Genomic DNA, 18,997 nt, shown 5'->3' with positions numbered 1-18,997 from the left:
GTTAAAGTCAAGCCAGCTAGACCTAGCAAAGGCAATTAAATAGCAAAACTCTTCAGCAGTATAAATAGTAAGAGAACAAGGACAAAAGAAGGGCCACCAGGCACTCAGGGTGAGGTAAAAATGAAGAAGGAAAACCAATTCCTTTAATAGCCCCGTTGTCAAAAAGGGCAGAGCCCATCCCAGGGGCACAGGGGCTTTGCAGACATCCGCACTGGCACAGCGAGTTCCTTGGAGGAAAGCTGCAAGTTGCAGTTTACAAGGCAGCAGCGTATTGATAAAAGGGAATTTCCACATGAGCTTGGCACCGCCGCTAAGAATTTCAATCTCAGAAAGATGTTTCGAAGTCAAACCCTAAAGAACGATAAACAAACCGCACCGCCCAGACCCAACAAACAAATCTCCCGGCCTGGGACAAAACCAGGGAAGGAAGGCCCAGGCGAGCGGAGCCGGGGGGGGGGGGGGGGGGGGCGGGGGACGGACGTCGCGGGGGCTGCGAGGGGGGTGTCAAAACGTGCCTGGTGGTGCATAGCCGTGGAGCCATGGTTCTGCGGCGCGGTGTCACGTCCCGCCGAGGAGACCCTTGCTCGGGGAGGTGTGAGTGGATTTCCTCAAGTGCATTTTGACAGCTGTGAGGAAGCGGGCGGCAGCAGCAGCTGGAGACATTCCTGGCTGCGCCCCCCCCCCGGCGGGACCCCCGCCCCCGGCACAGCGCAGCGCGCCCCGGCACCGCCGGGGGCTGGGGGGCTGCTGGGGGAGGCAGGAGCCGCGTGGGGCCTGCGGGGTCTGATGAAACATCTGATGTGCATTACGGCAGGGCAAGGGGAGGCACGCCCGCCCCCTCCCCGGCCAGCGCCGCACTTCTCATCACCTGCTACAGATTTTCCTGCGCCCCCCGCCCCCCGCTCCGCTCCAGCTACCGGACAAAAGGGAGCAGCCAGAGCTGGCTATGGGGTGTTCCGGGGGGGTGGGGGGTGCGGGCGGCGGCAGCTTGCAAGGGTGATGCTCTCCCCCTTTCCCCCCACCCGGTGTCGGAAGAGGGGGGGCGGGGGTGTCAGGGAAGGCAGCGCCCGGCCTCGCTCACCCGGCCGGGTCCACACGAAGGTACCACGTCCCCCCTCCCACCCCCGCCTAGGTGATGATGGATTTAGCCCAAATCCCCTCGGAGCTCGCAGGGTACAAAATCCCACAGAATACAAAAAAGGGAGTGGAGAATTTCCAAGAAAGTCAGTGCGATAGCTGCTTCGGAGAGGGATTTTTTTTTTTTTTCCAGTCAAGTCTCGCAACGAGGCGTCATGCCGCAGGACGGCCGGCGCGGGCAGCCGGCTCCGGGCACGGGCACCCCCGCTGCTCCCCCGCGCAAGGGCAGCGGCGGCTGGAGGAGCGGCCTGAAGTTGCCTTCCTGGCCCCGGCGCCGCGGCTGCGGGGGGAACCGGCCGCTCGGTGCTGCCTCCCTCCCTCCAAAGCAGCGCGCTTGTCAAAATCCCGCTTTTTCACCTTTTTTTTTTTTTTTTTGCTCCCCCGCCCATACCGCCGCCGGGGGGGGGGGGGGGGGCACCTTCACACCCCCCCTCGCCTCCGGGGGAAGGGGATGGGGGGTGGGGGGGGTGCAGTCGCTACCCGCTGCCCCCCCACATGCCCATCCCCCGCGGCACGGGGAGGGGGGGGGCCGGGGGAGGCGGGAGGCTGCAACCTGCCGGCGGGGCAGGGCCGGCCCCCGGCGGGCGGTCGGAGCGGGGCGGCGGCTGCCATTGGCCGCGGCGCGGAGCGACACCTGCTCGGCTCCCTCATGCGAGTGACACCGGGGCTCGGCGGGGATATTTGAGGCACCCTCCGGCGCCGCCGCCGCCACTCCGCGCTCGCCGCCGCGCCGGGCACATGCGGTTCGCGGGGCCGCGGCGAGGAGCGCGCTGGGCCCGGGTGCGGCACCCCGCGGGGGAGGACGCGGCGGCGGCGGCGGCGGGGGGAGGAAGGCGCGACCATGTGCGCGGAGCTCCGCGGCAAGCTGCTGGCCCTGGCCCTGCTGCTCGCCAGCGCCCGGGCGGCGGCGGGCACTGAGGCCACCCACCCGCCGGAGGGGCCACCGGACAGGACCCCGCAGCAGAAGGGGCGCCTGTCCCTGCAAAACACAGGTACGGCGGGGGGGGGGGTGCGAAAGTGGGGGGGGTGCGGTGCTCCCCTCGCTGTTTCTGGAGCGCCGGCGAAATAGCCGCGCTGAGTTCTGACAGGCGTTTTATTTCGGTGTCCGACTGTCAGGCATAAATCACCAGAGGAAATAAGAGCTCGCTCCTAATTACCTTTAAAGCCCGGCTTTGCCAAGCACGTGTTGCCCTTGCAACAGCCGCGGCAGCGCTCCGGGCGAAGCACGGGGCCGGTGCGGAGCGGGGCCGGGGAGAGCCCGGCGGAGATGCTGGGCTCGGGAGGAGAAAGTTTCTCGGCGCAGCGTTTGAAACCGGGTCGAGGTGTGGGGGGGGGACGGACGGACGGACGCGGGAGGGAAGGGGAAGCGGCTGGAAATGACTGGTGCTTTGCCTCCTCCGTAGGGAGTCGTGCAATGATGCAACGGACCGGGGGTTTCTCTCCTCCTCTCCCGCCCCCTGCGCTCCCTCCCCCGGGTATTATCTGCCTAGAAAGAGAGAGCTGAGGCGTGCACTTCGCTGGATCGCTTCCCAGCCGTGCAAAGAGAGAGCGCGGGATCCAGACGCTTCCCTTCCCCCCCCCCCCCCCTTCTACACCCCCCCCCTTTCTCCTTCCCCCCCCCTTTTTTTTTTTAACACTCTCAGTGCTGCGAGACGTGTTTAAACACACACGAGCAGGAATGCACGAATGCCCATTAGGGACTGCCACATGTGAATCACGGCACTGTGCAGTTCTCAGCACGCTGGAGCCAGGACATGTGATCCGGCAAAGGGTTTGCATCCGGATGCCAACACAAGCACTACAGCTGAGCTCCCGGCCCCAAAAAAGCCCAGCTCCGCGCTCTGCAGCGCTCCACAAAGAGCTCCATTTTTCCACACCCCACACCCACCCCACCCCCCCCGGTGCGTGAGTGTTTGCGCAGCTTTTCGCGTGTGGCTGAGACAATCCCAGGAGCCGGCCCCGGGGCTCCCGTGTCCCACCCCCAGATGCACTTCGGGGCAGGTAGAAGGGGTGGGGGGGAAGGGAAAAAAGAAAAAAAAAGAGGCGGCAGTGATTTGGTTTTGAGCTGGGGGGGGGTGCATGTGAACTCCGTATCCGCGGCTCCTCGCATTGCCTTGCAGCGGGTTGAAATTAGACCGAAAGTTGCTGTAAAGACTTGCAAATGGACCGCATGGCAAAGGGGGAGGCTGGGGATGTCTGAAACATGCTGCGGTTCAGAGGGGGATTAGGCTGGCTCCCAAGGGCGAGCTTTAATTAAAGGTACCACTAGGGCACAGAGTACAGGAATTCTTAGCATCCTCAGTTCTGGTCTAAAAGCTGCCCCTGTTTAACTTTATCCCGAGGCTTTCTCAGCAACCACCTTCCCTCTGGCAGTATTACTACATCCATTTTTTTTTTTAAAGGACCAGAAGCTGTCTTGTTAAGAATTAGATTTTTGGGGGTTTTTTGGTAAGTGAGTATTAGACAGCATTTTTTCACAGTATTACATAACATCTGAAAGGGCAGAATAAACATATATGTAATGGCTAGCTCCAGTAGATCTATTTTATATACTACATCTATAAATACATATATATTCAGTTGATTTCTGCATAGGTGAGGACATAGTTGCAGCTTTATGCAACACTCAGTGCAAAGGACTCTATCAGTAGGAGCTTTGCCATCAACTTTGTAGGCATCATGACAGAGGAAACCCAGCGGTCTGTAAAAAACATTGTGCTAATAGCCAGAAACTAGCTCAAAGTACCAGAAATGAGAAATTTTAGCTGCCGGGGTCCTGCGCTTCTCATTTTGGCACTTCAATTTGATGGGGAGCTTTGTAGAAGTCGGACAGCAAAAATCATGCCTGTCCTTTGCTCCTGAGGAATGCAAAAGCGTTAGACAGTTCTCAAGTGAAATAGCTTGACGTAAGCATAGTGGATTTGGCATTTACTTCTTGGATATCACTTTCATAACATAATACACCCAAGCTTTGGCCTAATTTCTGCAAAAAGTGGGCATGCTGTGGGTACAATAACCGTCGTCACGTGTTTTTTTCTTTCGAACTGATGATGTTAGCAAAATAACTCTTTCCCTCCCCCCCCAACCCACCACCAGATTCTATGAACAGTTCTTCAAATTAACTGTAATCAATGCTCATTTTAGCTGAAATCCAGCACTGCCTGGTTAATGCTGGCGATGTGGGATGTGGAGTGTTTGAATGCTTTGAAAACAATTCTTGCGAGATCCGAGGCTTACACGAGATCTGCATGACATTCCTGCACAACGCTGGAAAATTTGATGCCCAGGTAACACGGTGAAATGTCCTACATATCTGCTTGCTTCTAATAGACACTTGACACGTGTTTTAGTTCCTTAACACATCTTTGCAAAAAGTTACCATTACAGACCAAATCTACTTTTGCACATGACCGGCTTCACTAAGAATTTTTCTGTTGAAGGGTCCAGAATCAGGACCCCAAAACAATAATCGAGCAGCAGTGTGCAACCTGTCCCAGGAGACAGGCTGTCTCTAGCTACAGCTCCCTGTGATCACGTCCTCCTCCTGTACCCAGGATAACTAAATCCGAACACTAATGTAGCTGAGCATGGTTTTCAGAAACACTAAGCGGCTTAAGCTGCTACACCGTGTTTGTTCAGAGCTGATTCTAAAATGCACCTTGGGCACCCAGTTCATTTAGACATATCGAAGTATTTCCCAATGTGTAGTTATTAAAGTTCGTCCTCAAAACTTGCACACAACCAGTACAGGCAACCTCCTAAAGCTGCTGTATTCAAATAAGTCTTTGGTTCAATCACTGACGTTAAAATACATTACTTAGACGGTATGCAGTATTAAGTTTGTCTCCTTCATTTTCTCCCCAGACCATTTATGCATCATTGAGACATCCTGTTATTATGTCTTGTAAACCTACTCTCCCATTTCAATGTGGAGGGAAGAGAACATTACGACGGGCCAGTGGCATTTGGCTGGACCATGCAGTTTACAGCATAACTTTACTAAAAGCACCAGCTACATGGCACTGTTAAAAGCATGGTATAAAGTAGAGCTGCCTTCAGGACTCAGCATGTTCCATGAGGGATGGTGGGACCACCCAGTAGGAAATGCTTTTGAAGTGCTGGAGTTTCAGGCTCAAATTCTCAAGGATGTGCAAAGGGTCTGGCTAGCCATTAAAATGGGAATTATTTCTTCTGTGGGTATCTGAAAACCTTCAGCTTAATTTCCAAGTGGCTTCCAGAAAACGCTCATTTATTTTTGCACAATATTCTGTCAGTGAACAAAATTGACCAAAGAAGTAAGCCCTGTTGGGAAGGGGGGGGAACATGCCTGCAAAGGTTGAGTGTAGCCATTGATGCCTATTTGCCAGGATCCCCAGATACTGCTAATCAAATATAGCCTGTTTCATGTCCAAGCTGTCTCCATTGCAGTGCAGAAGTATTAAACCCCTGGAGCTTTATTTAATATGGAGGTGACTTTAGCCTCTATTACGACATGGCTTTTCATGGCTCATCTCTATTATCTACAGTTATTTCAGGCTGCATTAAATGACAAGACTAACATTGGCCACTTTCTGCTCTATGCGCTCCTTCCCTCTCTCTGAAACCTGAGAATTGCTGTCAGGTTTGGTTTATATAAGAATTTTCTTTTTTATCCTTATTTGCCTACTGTGCTGTGTGTGTTTGTTACTGAAGGGAAGGGCAAGTAAGCGCCTTTGGTATGGGGAATAGAAATGGATGATGACTAAAGCAGTTCTTTGATCAGCAAGAAACATTTCTGACTTGAAACAATTTGAGGACAACATCTGCTTGCAGGTCTGGGTGAATCTTAGTTAATGCCAGTGGAACTGTGCCAGTGTACTCTTTGGATCAAGGATAACAAGAATTTGGTCTTCATGAAGGATTTGTGTAAAATAGTCTGAAGCTAATGAAGAGAGTGCAGGAGACTTCCACACACCTATTGCTCAGCAATTAAAGGGAGTCTGAGCAGAGCTGTCAGACTGCGACACATGCACCATGTATGGCAACTATTAGTATCAGACAGTAAAGAGACAAGGAAGGGATGGCTTTGATACCCAGTAAGCAACTGAATGAAGGAATCGCAAACAGTGGTTAAAGAGATGCTGCTAAAGCAGCTTCCCTGCAACTTATTTTTTTAGTTTCTTGATTTTTTTTTTTAATCTCACAATTTCTTGGAGCAAACAGATGTCAAGACCCTGTAGGATTATTATTAGTGCTGATTTGAGTCCCTTTTCCAAGAAGTGGTAGTAAAGACTGACAGCTGGGGAATGGGGCAGGTGCTTATCAGATGGTGCATATGTGTCTGTGAGTTTGCAAACTAATTTTAAAATTAAAAAAACCTAATTTGCAGTTACTGAATGGGTGTCTGCTTGTGGTCCTGGGGACCTCAGCCATGGCAGGACGCCCTCTCCTTCTTGTGAACCTGCTGTGCTGCCACCCCAGAAGCAAACAAAGTCAGTAACTTGAACGTTGAATTACTTCAAGGTGCTTACTTTTGCCCTTTCCCTTGTTGGGCATTCAGCTGTTGCAGCAGAGAAAGCCTCAGAATACCAGTGAGGAAGCCCTGTATGTTCAGCTCCACTGGGATAGCAAAGCTGGGTAACTTGGCATGGTCCTTAAGGGCAGAGAAACAAAGAGAAGAGGGGGGAAAAGCCATTAAGTGATACCCTTAATCTAACAACCCTTGACATTCTCCTACAGAGGAGCAGCTAGCTGGGCATAAATCAGCTGCTGTGCTTAATGGACAAAAATACAGACCTACTCCGTTTCTTTTCTTCTCAGGGAAAATCCTTCATTAAAGACGCTCTGAAGTGTAAGGCTCATGCCTTGAGGCATAAATTCAGCTGCATCAGCCGTAAGTGCCCTGCCATTAAAGAGATGGTGTTCCAGTTACAGCGGGAGTGCTACCTGAAGCATGACCTCTGCTCCGCTGCCAAGGAGAACGTCCAGGTCATTGTGGAGATGATTCACTTCAAAGACCTGCTGCAGCATGAGTAAGTGCCTCCGCACTAGTGCAGTCAGGGGTGTGGGAGCTCCTTCCAGGAGCGCGATGGTGCCAATGGGCTGTGCATCTGCCCAAGAGCTGTTTCACCTCCTCCTGGCCTTAAGCATGTCTTGTTTTCCCATCTACCAGACCAAGGTAATACCTTCTTCACAGGGGCCCTTGAAGACTAGTTTGTTTACAAAGGGTTAGACGTGACTGTGGAAGGAGATGAAATGGGTTGAAGTTGGATCTGGCTGTCTCTTTGGTCGTTTAGCAAATACAGTGTTGGTCTCTGTTGTTTCCAGAGGCATCTCACAATGTCTCTATGCTTTCTGAGCTCAAAGGCACCATTCCTGACCTCAGTATCTTGTTAAAGATGACAGCTAGAGTAGAAGGGGGAAGAAGGTCTATGCAAAGTTGTCAGTAAGATGATAATTTCTTCTTTAAATACATACTTTCAATTGTCTTGTAGTTAATTGTCCCTGAAAGAGCTGCAGTCCCCCAGGTAATCTCCCATTCATCTTATTCCTTATTAATCTCAGATGCTTTTTAATAAAACATGGAGGTGTACAAAATGAAGGCACAAGTCAGATTTTGAGGAGTTCATACCTCTGACTGGGAACACAGCTGCCCTCCAAGGAATGGCAGGCACAAATCCTATTTGGAATTGATCAAAGCTGCCCCATGACAGCAACAAACCAGGCACAAGCTGTTTGTACCAACTCTTTGTGCACAGATGCAAAAATCGGAGCCTGTTTTTCTTGCAGGTGAGCATCTCGCCTCCCAAACAAGAAGGCTGAGCAACAGCCTGGCAGCAGAATTAACCTTAGAGCATCTTCCTACCATGCCTCTATGCCTTCTTATCCCTAGTGGATAATAGTACAGAAACCCCAAATCCCAGCAGTCATGACAGATACTTTTTTTTTTTTTTTTTTTCACAGAATCATTTCTTCTGGACTTTTAGCCTTGTGTTTTCATTGGTCTCCAAAGGAGCTGTGCCCCGATTCTCTTACTTTCTGTTGAAAACCACCCCCTAATACTTAAGCTGTAGTTGCAGAGAGACACTTTGCCAGTTTACTCTCAAATGCAGAGTCGTTAGCTGTGGTATGCACGAGCTGAACATGGTGGCCTGAAAGCAAGGCCCTTTCCATGGACATTCCTGAGGCTGAGATCAAAGGCATAGCTGGTGGCTGTGCCCAGGAGGAAGGGCAGCATCCCGCTGCCTGCGGGAGAGGCGCCTCGTCCTGCACAGCAGCACCTCTCTGTGGGCGCTGCTCAGATGTGTTAGTAGGCTATAAATTGGGTACTTGGTACTAGTTAACCCCCCCCATCATTTGGAGATGAGAAGAACTATGAAAGTCAAAGGCCTGTCCAAGGAGAATTAAGTCATCCTTGTTTTACAAACAGGCTAAAGCAGGAATGCTCAAATGCAGCTGCTTATTTCTGGGGAGCTTAACTGGGGGGTTGCTGGTTTGAGAAGAGATGGATCACTCCGCTGAACACCTATAATTTGCATGATCTCATTTAGTGCTTCCTACACTTCATTCTCAGCATCTCAGAGTTGGAGCTTAGCTTTCCTATGGAGGACTCCCCAAATAGAAGTCAGCCAAAGTCTCCCCTCCCCTAAATTTAGAGGCCATCTCTGAAGCTTTTGAACTAAGGAACTTGTTCAAGATCAGTAGGCAAGTGTGGCAGAGCTGGAAATAAAATCACATCTGCTGACTTGCAGCCTTGTGCTCAGTTCAGGTACTATGGTCAGGCCAGCTGAAATGCAGAAAGTAAAACAGTGAAGGAGAAATGGGCCAGTATTAATCCGCAGGGCTCTGGCAGACTCTGAATACCTGAAATATTTGGCAGCTGAGCCACTTTTTAGTCATACCAGCAACCGTTTTCTTCCAAAGATTTTTGTAAAGGTTATGCCCAATTTCAACAACTGATTGCTCTCTTTATTTTTTCCTTCTGCTGGATCACTTTATATGCGATGTGCTCAGTTGTCTCTCGTCTTCTATTTTATGTTAAAAACTAGGAGCAGAGAAGCAAGTGGCAGCTCTCAGACTTGTTCTCTGACTATTTATTCTGACTGTTTTCTCCCGATGAGTGTTGAGGAACGCGATTGGGGCGGTGAAGTCTCCTCCTGAGTCAGCTGCGGTGGGGTGGGGGTCAGGCCGATTTGCTATGGTGGAAGTGGTGACAGGCCCTGGCAGATCGGTCGCTGCTGCATTCCAAGTAACTTTTTTTAACGGCAGAAACAATCCAAACATGGGAAATATTTTGAGATAGGGGAATAGATGGCTCTCCCAGATTAGTCATTTAAAATGAGTTTAAGCAGTTGGGCAAAGTAAGATCAGGATAGTATCAGACACTGATCATAATCTGTTGGTTTTCTTCATCTCTTCTGACTTAGTTCATGGGAAGAGATTTAGTCTTGTCCACAGCCACCAGAGCTGGTGGAGGGTGTGCCCAGAAGGTGCACCCCCCCATACAACCACAACTGCTGACCCCAGGCAGTTCTCCACTTGCACTGTGGATGGTTCCTACTGTGGAAGACTTTTAAGCACGTCCTTCTGGGCCTGCTAGCAGCTGAGCGGTTGTGTCAATAGACAACATCAATATTGACCCACAAAACTTGTGACCGCAACTATTTTAAAATTGCTGCACTCGGTGACCTGTGGTTGAGGAAGCCAAAATGCCTGCGCTCGGGCTGCCTTGTGCCGTGGGGGCACAGAGGGACGGGTGGGAAGCAGAAACGGTATTTCACCATGGCTCATTTGGAGTCCTTGTTTGGCTGGGAAAAGGTATGTACTGAAAGCTGTACTCAACTCTGTCAGGAAATGCAGAAAAAAAACCTGTGTGTGGGAAGAAACAGTGCCACCAAAGTGGATTTCCATGTGTCTGAGCTCTGTGCAGTCAGATCCTGAGTCCAGACAGGATCTTGCTTGTGGTGGAGATCAACACCTGGTGCTTCAAGAAAAGCTAAATATGATGAGAAAAGCCAGAGAACCTCTAGTTGAGTATCTTTTGCTCTTTGTGGAGGTGAAGAAATGCCTCCTCTTGCAGACTGGTGATTGGTGTATGGTCTGTACCAGCTGTTCACCTGGAAATAGCAAGCTGTTTGATGAAGTTGATGGCTCTGGACGTGAGCAGGTTTCCTTTGTCATGTATCCTGACTAATAAAGATGAAGGGGCATGGAGAGAGATAGAGGCAGAAGGTGTGAGACAGCAGTTCTTGCATTTGACAGCCCCCTTTGCCAAGAGTGCAGATGCCATATATTCTTCTGGTGGACATTACAGTTCTCCCAGAGCATCTTTGGTGGGGGAGCAATCAAAGGCAGATCCAGCACTTGAGTGAAGCTTCATTTGACAGGATGCCATCGTCTGCATTTCTAACAGTGATATGGCCAATTAGAATACAATATATTGCGTAATAAACATATAGAATCATAGAATTGTTTAGGTTGGAAAAGACCTTTAAGATCATCGAGTCCATATAGTTCACAATTGCTCTACGAGGCTGCCGAGTCAGTGTGTAGCAGTGGGCTAACACTGCTGAACTGTGCTGTGAACAAGGGAGGGTAAGGCAGAGAGGCCATTACACTTGTTTACTGATAAATAATCCTTATATTTTTTGACTCTCTTCTCACTGTTTCCTTTACCTCCAGGCCGTATGTTGACCTAGTGAATATCCTGCTCACCTGTGGCGAGGAGGTGAAAAAGGCAATAACAAGAAGCGTCCAGGCCCAGTGCGAACAGAACTGGGGAAGTCTCTGCTCCATCCTGAGCTTCTGCACCTCGGCTGTGCACGGCGACGCCATCCTGGGTCCCGAGAAGAAGCCGAGTGAAGCCAGTAAAGCCGCTGCTGGCCGCGGGGACATGCTGGCCCACCCCGACTCCGACCACAGGGAGAGCTCACGAGCATCTAAGGGAGAGAGAGGTACTAAGGGCCACTTGAACGCCCATGCCCGGGTGAAAGCTGGGGGCCACGGTCCCAAAGGGGCACATGGGATCGTGGACCGGGCAGATGAACTGTCCGACTTCTCTGACATCCAGAGGTGAAAAAAGGCACCAACTCCCCATCCCCCCTATCCTTCCCCTCCACTGGAAACCTCCTCCGTTGAGTCCCATCTTCCTGTCTATGGACATTCCAAAGCATTTCCCATTCAGAGGTCAAGCACAGGGCATTGCAAGTTATATATGGACCTCAGCAACAGTGTATATAGTAGCAAAGGGAGAGCAGTGGCAATAGGTTATCAATCCAGCAAACTCGACACTTGAGCAGCCACCAAATGTGGCAAAATGTCTCCGACTAAATTCTTTTCCCCTTTTCTTTGAAATGGATGTGAGCTGAAATTTAGGATCTTGTTTGGGGGTTGTTGGGTTGTTCTGGGGGTTTGTTTTGTTTGTTGTTTGGTTTTTTTTCTTGGTCCCCTTGGCTGGGGAGCAGGTTCCAAGAGGGCTCTGCCAGATTGCATGTGGCTGCTTGTGGCTTAGCACCTCCGAAGGTTTAGGGCGCAGCCTTACAGCAGATGGCTGAATTCCAGAGGGATTTGGTTTCTGCCTGTGGCTGAGAATGCAAGAGCTCAAGGCTCTCTATGTGACACTCTCTAATGAAATAGTTACCCCGTCTCTTGCACAGGGACCATGCGGTCTGGAGCTCCACCGCTTTCTCTTAACTAACTTCTGAGCCATTGTTCCCATCCGGGTGATGCTGCCTGATTTAAGTGCCCCCCTGTTTGTTTTTTAACCACTGCATAACTTGACACTTGCTAATCCAGTCACTCCAGCATATCGAAGGCAAGTAGTCAGCTTCCAGACAAGGCAATGTGACTGTTAAGACTTGCACAGTATGGAGGACCCCCAAGAGTGCGCTTGTGGACCTCTAAAAACTCTGTGCATATTCTTCGCTTACACCTGCCCACTCAGTGATACAGGTCCTCCACCCCTATGGACAGCCCAAGGTTAAAAGATGGGCGTAGGCTCAGACAGCGAAGGACCCCAATACTTAGTTCTTCTGTAGGGCTGCGTTGAAGGCCCAGCAGAAATCTGTCTCTCCTCAGCAGGAGCATGGTGTGGTTTGCTGGGATGTGGAGCCCCACTCTAACCTGCCTATCAGCTGTGGTTTATCCAAATGCCAAAGATAAGGAGAGGGGGTTGACTTGGTATTTTTTTAATTGCCATGCAGATAATGACTACCAATCTCTGCAGAATGAGTTACTAAAGATGAAGAGTGTCAAGAGCTTATTGTCTCTAAGCAGTTTTAAGTGTGAATGAGGTGTTTGGACACATCTCTCCTACCCCCTATGCAATTGTAATTCTCAGGTTGCAGATCTGCAATCCTATATCCCCAGATATTGTACTGGAAATGGAGGTTACAGCATCCACAGGGACAGAAGGGTGAACTCTTCAGCTTCCTCTATAGAAAAAGTGAGTTTTCTTAGAAATTGGGAATTGCACCAGGGATTTGAGTCTTCTCATTTAGAAAGTTTGGGAGGAAAGCTGTGGGGGCAGGAAGGCAGTTCAGTAGAGACAGAACGTACCCAGTGAACTAACGTACGTCTTGTCGCCTGGTGGGAAGGAGCTGTATAAACAGTAGAGGGTGTTGGAATTTGGCTACAATTTCCAGCTCAGATTTTAGTTACTGCTAAGTGAACACAGCTCCTAATAGCTATATTCAGGGTTTAATGCATGTATCCACCCGCAGAAGTTATAGGCATTGCTTTTAATAGAAGCCACGTAGGAAGCAAGAGAGGACCGTTAAGTTGAAAAGGTGTGTCTCTATGTGATCACTAGGTTTTTGTTTAAAGACATGACCTTGATCCTGCCTGATTTTAGTTAAGTTCTGTGACAAAATTTTCATTCAACTTAACTGGAAAGAGGTGGGATCGGGCCAGGTACTGTAGTGGCAAAGACCATGCTGACCTGAGCAGCAGAGCTCCTGGCAGTGGGAGCACCAGCTGCCCCGTTGGGTTGTAGTACAGCTGTCCCACAGATGGGGCACCCAGGCTGTCCCACAGAGGAGCTCGCCAAGGTTGGTCCAGGCCTGCCTCTGATGGCCAACTCCTCTGCTCCAAAAACCTAAGTGGCTGCTGGTGGTACCATAAGGTTTCTAGTGTGCCTCCATGGGTTTCCTGTGAGCGTCCTCTCCCCCTTGGTGGCATATAGTCACCATGAAGAACAAGCTCAAACCAAAAAGACAATCCAAGTGTTTTAACAAAAAAAAAAAAAAAAAAAAAAAAAAACACACAAAAAAAACCAAAAACACAAAAAAAGCACCAAAAAAAAAAGCAAAACAGAAACAACAATGTAATGTTCTTGCATTGAATGAAAATAGGATCCCTCTCTCATTAGAGGTCTGATTCATCAATGGGAATCAAACGTATAGATCTACATCCTTGAATGTCTCAGTCAACATATCACCTCAGCATGCATACAGTTTTATTTGTATTCATTTGTTCTGTGGGGGAAATTGTATATTCCCCTTGTTTAGTCAATGACAATTGGGGGGGGGGGGGGCGGGGGGCAAGCTGTGGGTGGGAAGAATTTTTGTATAAGGCATAACTTTTTTTTCCTCTGTGTGTGAAGATTTTATGTGTTCATCTACTGATTCCACATATGCTATTATTGTAAATATTTAACATTTCTATTTATTATAATGTCTCCATTTAAAAAAGAACACTGCTGGCTATGATAATTTAAACGTACGTCATGACCTGTGTTGTATATATTCATGCCACTAGTATGTTTTTTTATGTTTAAAGCTGCATAAATATAGTTTTATACAGTTCCATAATGTTATTGACAGCATAAATCATTTATTTATTGTTAAACCTTCTTTCATATCTAACAAATAGGGTGCGTTTTACCTGAGATTATTTTATTGTGACATCTACATAGCCTTAATTCTTTATAAAAAAAGAAAAAAATTGTCCATTTAAATACTGTATGATGCTTTAATTAACGTTCCTTCTGAACTTGCTGTTCATGAAGGAGGTTTAGCTTAAAAGCCAAGGTATGAATGTTTTCTTTATGCTTTGCATCTGGAATGAGCCTTGTTCTGGAATGAAAATACTGGGAGAAGCAAAATGCCTACTGGAAAAAGATAGCAGTAAACCCTGGAAAATGCTGTCCTAACTTAAAGTACTGAACTAAAAGAAAAAAAAATACAAACTGTCCTTAATTCCAAATCTCTGGGAGAAAAACATACTAGTTTTATCTCATGTAGAATTTGCAGCCAAATAAGCTTGTAAAAAAAGAAAATGCATATGGCTTTAGACAAAGCTCTGTACCTTTCACACTATTATTTTCCTTAAACACTAATAAATGTTTTGAATAAGTTTGTGGCTGGGTTTTGTTTAGCTGGAATTTCAGCTGCTGCAATAAGGGGTAAGAAAAGCCCTCTGAAGTTGGGCCAGCGGCTTCAGCTGAGGGGGGCAGAGGTAATCTGTCTGCTCGTCCCCCCAGAGCCTGGCCCCGGTGCCAGCCAGGCAGCAGCAGAAGTGCCCTGCCTGGGGCAGGACGTGGGGACAGAGCCAGCCCTTCCTCTCTGTATGCCGGGGAGAGCTGGCACAGGGGCAGGGACCTCGTCACCGGTGTGTCATTCCCTCGGGGGAGGGAGACCTCGCTGGCTGATTAGCCGGGACCTGGTTTGAGGGCAGAAAGCGAGATGCTGAACAAACTAGAGAATGAAAAACACAGGGAGCAGAAACTTGTGCCCTTCTCGGGCTTGGACAAAGCCCCTCCTTGTTTTGGGAGGTTTTTGCTGTAGCAGGAGCCATGGATCGGGTTCACTGCAGCATATCAGAGCCACCACATCTGCTTTAATTTAGTCTGTATTCAGGTTAGGGAGGGAATAGGGGTATGCAGGTGCTCATGGGTTTCTTCTCACTGCCCTGATGATCTTGGAGTACAAAATCCCCTTGGGAGGTTGGCAGTGGCACCATGCTGTGCTCAGCCGAGTTGGCTATAGGTGCAACTCAGCATCTCATAAGGGCTGGGCAGGGGATCTTGGCTGACCACAGCACCTGCCCACGGGCAAGGTGTTGGCAGCCCCCAGCATGGAGCCAAAGCCCTAAGCACTTGATTTCAGCCAGACCCACTAAGAAACACAACAGCAACGTTTTCTAAAAGCTGTAATAGCTGATAAGATTTGTACTGCAATTATAAAAGACCCAGCCAGTTCATGTAATAGTAAGAGTTACCCCTTCAAGATTTTAATTAAAAATGGAGAGCATCCATTTGGCTTTCCACTGTCAGCTATTAATAATATATCAATAAGTACCAGCCAGTGGCTCTGTACAGGGATGTAACAGGCACGTACAGTAGCTGTAATTCTCTCTCAGATCACTTCATCACCATCCCAGCAATGATCAGATACCAAAATCTTAAATGCTTACTGGAGTTTCAGCAAAGGAGAAAAGCAAAATCCTAAGATTTACAAAAAGCAAGCTGCAGAAACAGCACTTTGTGTTGTCTCCAAAGTCATTTTCATACAGCGTCGGGGTGTAGGCAGCAAGGGGATGGGGAAATGATGAGAAAGCACCTCAGAACATAAAGCACGGATTTTTTTTAAGGCTGCTTGCATGAAAAAGCACATTTTTAACACTCCTTCTGTGGGGTTTAAAAATAACTAATCCAGTTGAAGCCTTTGGATGAGATGGGCTTCACAAGCCTAAATGTGATTTGCAGCAATCTAGGACCTGTAGCATTTCTCTGCCTTTAGGTGCAACAGCTCTTTATAATCCTGCCATGGACTGTCGTCAAACACCAACGGGAAAGTACATCTTGCCAGCAGAGGTGTGGCAGAGTTTGGTGGGATGTGATCAGCCAAGGAATAGCTTGTGCTGGTGTTGGACCACTCCTTGGCATTAAAGATCCCATTCCATTTTTTTGCAGGAGCTGGTCCACACTGTGGCTGTGATGCAGCTAAGGTAACTGCATTCTGCCCTCTACCATCCTCCTTGCAATTTCAACTAGAAAAGTTATTTTTCATCTCCTGATGCGTAAAGTGGTGAGACTGCATTCTGCTCCAAAAAGTGGCTAGATGTTAGTGATGGAGAAGTGACCCTTACCTTCCCTTAGGGCATCACGTCTCACAAAATAGCACAGTAAGTAACAAGAGTGCTGACATTAAAAAGTACAGAAGCACAGAGAGAAAAAGAAGCCCTAAAAGAGACTGCAGAGCAGGGACTCTGCATTGCACAACCCTGAGAAATGTATAACTTAAAATATGTTTAATACCAGCATACAAGTCTGCTTCAAGACTGGAGTAATCTTAGTTCGATTTGGTCTGAGTCACTTTACAAGTGAGGTAAGGAAAACCAAATCAAGGCAATTCAAATTGCAAATGCACGTCCATACACAGGTCTCATCCAACTGAACAAATCCCACCAAGATTCATACATGTGGTCCATTTGGATTTATTCTTCTACAGGCTCCCTGTCTAGCCTCCCAAAAGAACAAAATTAATTCCAGATATTGGCTTGCTCAGGCATACCAAAACATTTACAAATGTATATGGCAATTTACATATGTCAGCCCACATAGTGAGCTGAGTCAAACCTACTGCCAGTGCTTCTGCGTTCGTCTTTACTGGTTCCTAGGTACTGCCCTTCGCTCTCCCCTGAGCCCACGCCTGGAGATGCCAGGAGAGCCGAGGCAGCTCTCTGCTGCGTCACGCCTGATGAATTCATCGGAGCGATCTTCCCAGGTGAGGGAATAGTTAAAGCTTGCTGGGAAGCCTCTCAGCAGTGCATTTTTAAAGCTATTTCCTGACACCTCACCAGAAACACAAATCCCACTCAGTTTTCGCTGCTAGTTATGTTCATGTTTCCATGCTCTCCTCGCAGACTCTCGCAGGAAAGGCTTCTCTCACACCTGCTAAAGTCAGAAATTGCTGCATGCTTTCCCAGCGACAAATACAGCAGATCTCAAGCCTTGGGCAATGCCAGGGCAGCCTGCATCACCCAGACTCATCACGGACACCTGCCCTGTGACCAACCAAAATTGAATCACGGAGAGGGGATGCAAGGGGGTGCAGCTGGACCTTCCCGGAGGCAGGAGCTCCACTGATGCCTCACAAGGTCCCTCACAGGTCTGTTCTTGCGGTCCCAGCACTAACAGGTCCTGGCACAGGGTGGGGGCTAAACATAACCATATAATTAGTGAAATCCTAACAATTTTTCTTTCTGTACATTTTCTTTAGGGAAAAACATCCCAGCCAGTGGAGCATTTAATTTTGAAATCAAAACCTCATGTCTTTCTTGATTGGGAATGTAAAATGGGGACTTGAGGGTTTAAAAACATGACAAATTATGGGAAGCTGCAGGGGCTAAGAATTCCTATCTCCGAGGATGCCGACTGTTATAGCCTTGACCTTTTCTGCAAATACCATCCTCCCTTATAAAAATGTGGCTTGGAGTTTATTTAGAAATTCTTTTAAAATAAGAAGTCATCATCTTTGGAGAGTCTGTGAGGTTCTCCACGTAGATGGGGGTATAGCTTTTTTTAAGAGTATTCCTCCACTGGTGGAAAGTAGTGCCCTAGGGCAGTGCCACTGCAGCAAGTGTGCTGGATATGCTGCCATGCACCTCAGTGGCTCTGGTGACACCACAGAGGTCAGCTCTGACACATGGTTCTGCAAGAGGAACCTCAACAGGGTTGAAATCAAGCCTGGATCAGCTTACATGGTGCAAGAAGAAAATGCCCCCATGGCACAGACAGCATCAGCTTCCCCAGTGTCATTGGAAACAGCAGCTTATGGAAAGGCTAAAACCAGACTGCATTTTAACACAGCACAGGATCAGCCCTCCGCTATCTAAGACATTATGGCACGTAATCCCCTCCATAAGCCCTGCTTCCATTTCTCAAATTTTCTGCAGTTTGTATCTGCTTTTCTCTATCCCACAATCACACCGGGCTACATTTGTCACCCATGAATAATCCTACTTACATTGCAGAGTCTCTTCCTACCCTGGAGAAAAATGCAGTGGGAGGTGTGGGGAAGCTCAGTGAAAGCTGACAGCCAGGAGAGACTGGGAAAGGCCTACAGAGCGCCTTATTTAGATGTCCTATTTTAAGATAAAATGAAGAGGAACTATGCACATTCAGCATTTTGTTAAACTGACATGAAATCAAGCCACTACGAAATCAGTTTGCAGAGGGGTGCGGTGCACATGCTTGAAGCCTTCCTTCTTGAAAATATTATTATTATTTATAATTGTGGTAGCTCCTGGCTGTCAGCAAGTCCCAACCTTGGGGCTACTGATCCATATATCACAGGAGAGAGTCCTGGCCAAAAAGTGATGGAAAATTTCTGCAACTACTGATGATGATGGAAACACTGTTCTTCGCCTCCGCATGCAGGAAACAAAGTAGTGTCTACCTGGGCACTCAGCATTAACTTACTGTACAAGATCCTTCTGAACAGGAATCGCAGGAATTACGTGTTTTTCTCTCAGATCTACCACCTACACTTGCTGGTCCGAAAGCTAACACTAATTGATGATGAGTCTGCAGAAGCCCATTAAAAGCATTTTGACCTGTACAAAAAGAGGGAGTTAAAGCAGCCAGGCTGCCTTGGAGGGGGCAGAGGATGCCCAGGGAAGCTGAAACTGCTCTGCAGCAAGGAAGGGCTCCTGAGGGTCTGGGCAGCCCATGACAGCAGCCGGCTGACTCTGCAGATTCCTGGAAGAGGAGATGTATTTTGTGGCTATCTGCATTACATGGACTGGTGAAAGCTGGCCACAGCTGACAATCCAGGACCGGGGAATGAGTCTTGCATAATAATTAAAGGCCCAATCTTGGGTTCACCAAAGCCTCTGGTAAAACATCTTATTGATAATAGTAGGACATTAGGATTAGGCT

The 18,997-nt window shown here is 48.5% G+C and overlaps 1 protein-coding gene across 1 annotated transcript; it reads left to right on the top strand.

Annotated features, from left to right (window-relative positions):
* Positions 1–1,789: 1,789 nt before the first annotated feature.
* STC2 (stanniocalcin 2) lies at positions 1,790–13,622 on the top strand. The gene is made up of 4 exons (XM_074883517.1): positions 1,790–2,129; positions 4,282–4,424; positions 6,937–7,148; positions 10,798–13,622. The coding sequence occupies exons 1-4, from the start codon at positions 1,979–1,981 to the stop codon at positions 11,189–11,191; spliced, it is 900 nt and encodes a 299-aa protein (XP_074739618.1). The 5' UTR covers positions 1,790–1,978; the 3' UTR covers positions 11,192–13,622.
* Positions 13,623–18,997: the final 5,375 nt, after the last annotated feature.

Source organism: Strix uralensis, chromosome 14 (genome assembly GCF_047716275.1).
Source record: "Strix uralensis isolate ZFMK-TIS-50842 chromosome 14, bStrUra1, whole genome shotgun sequence".
In the NCBI taxonomy this organism is placed as follows: domain Eukaryota; kingdom Metazoa; phylum Chordata; class Aves; order Strigiformes; family Strigidae; genus Strix; species Strix uralensis.
This window is presented reverse-complemented; position numbering and strand designations above follow the sequence as displayed.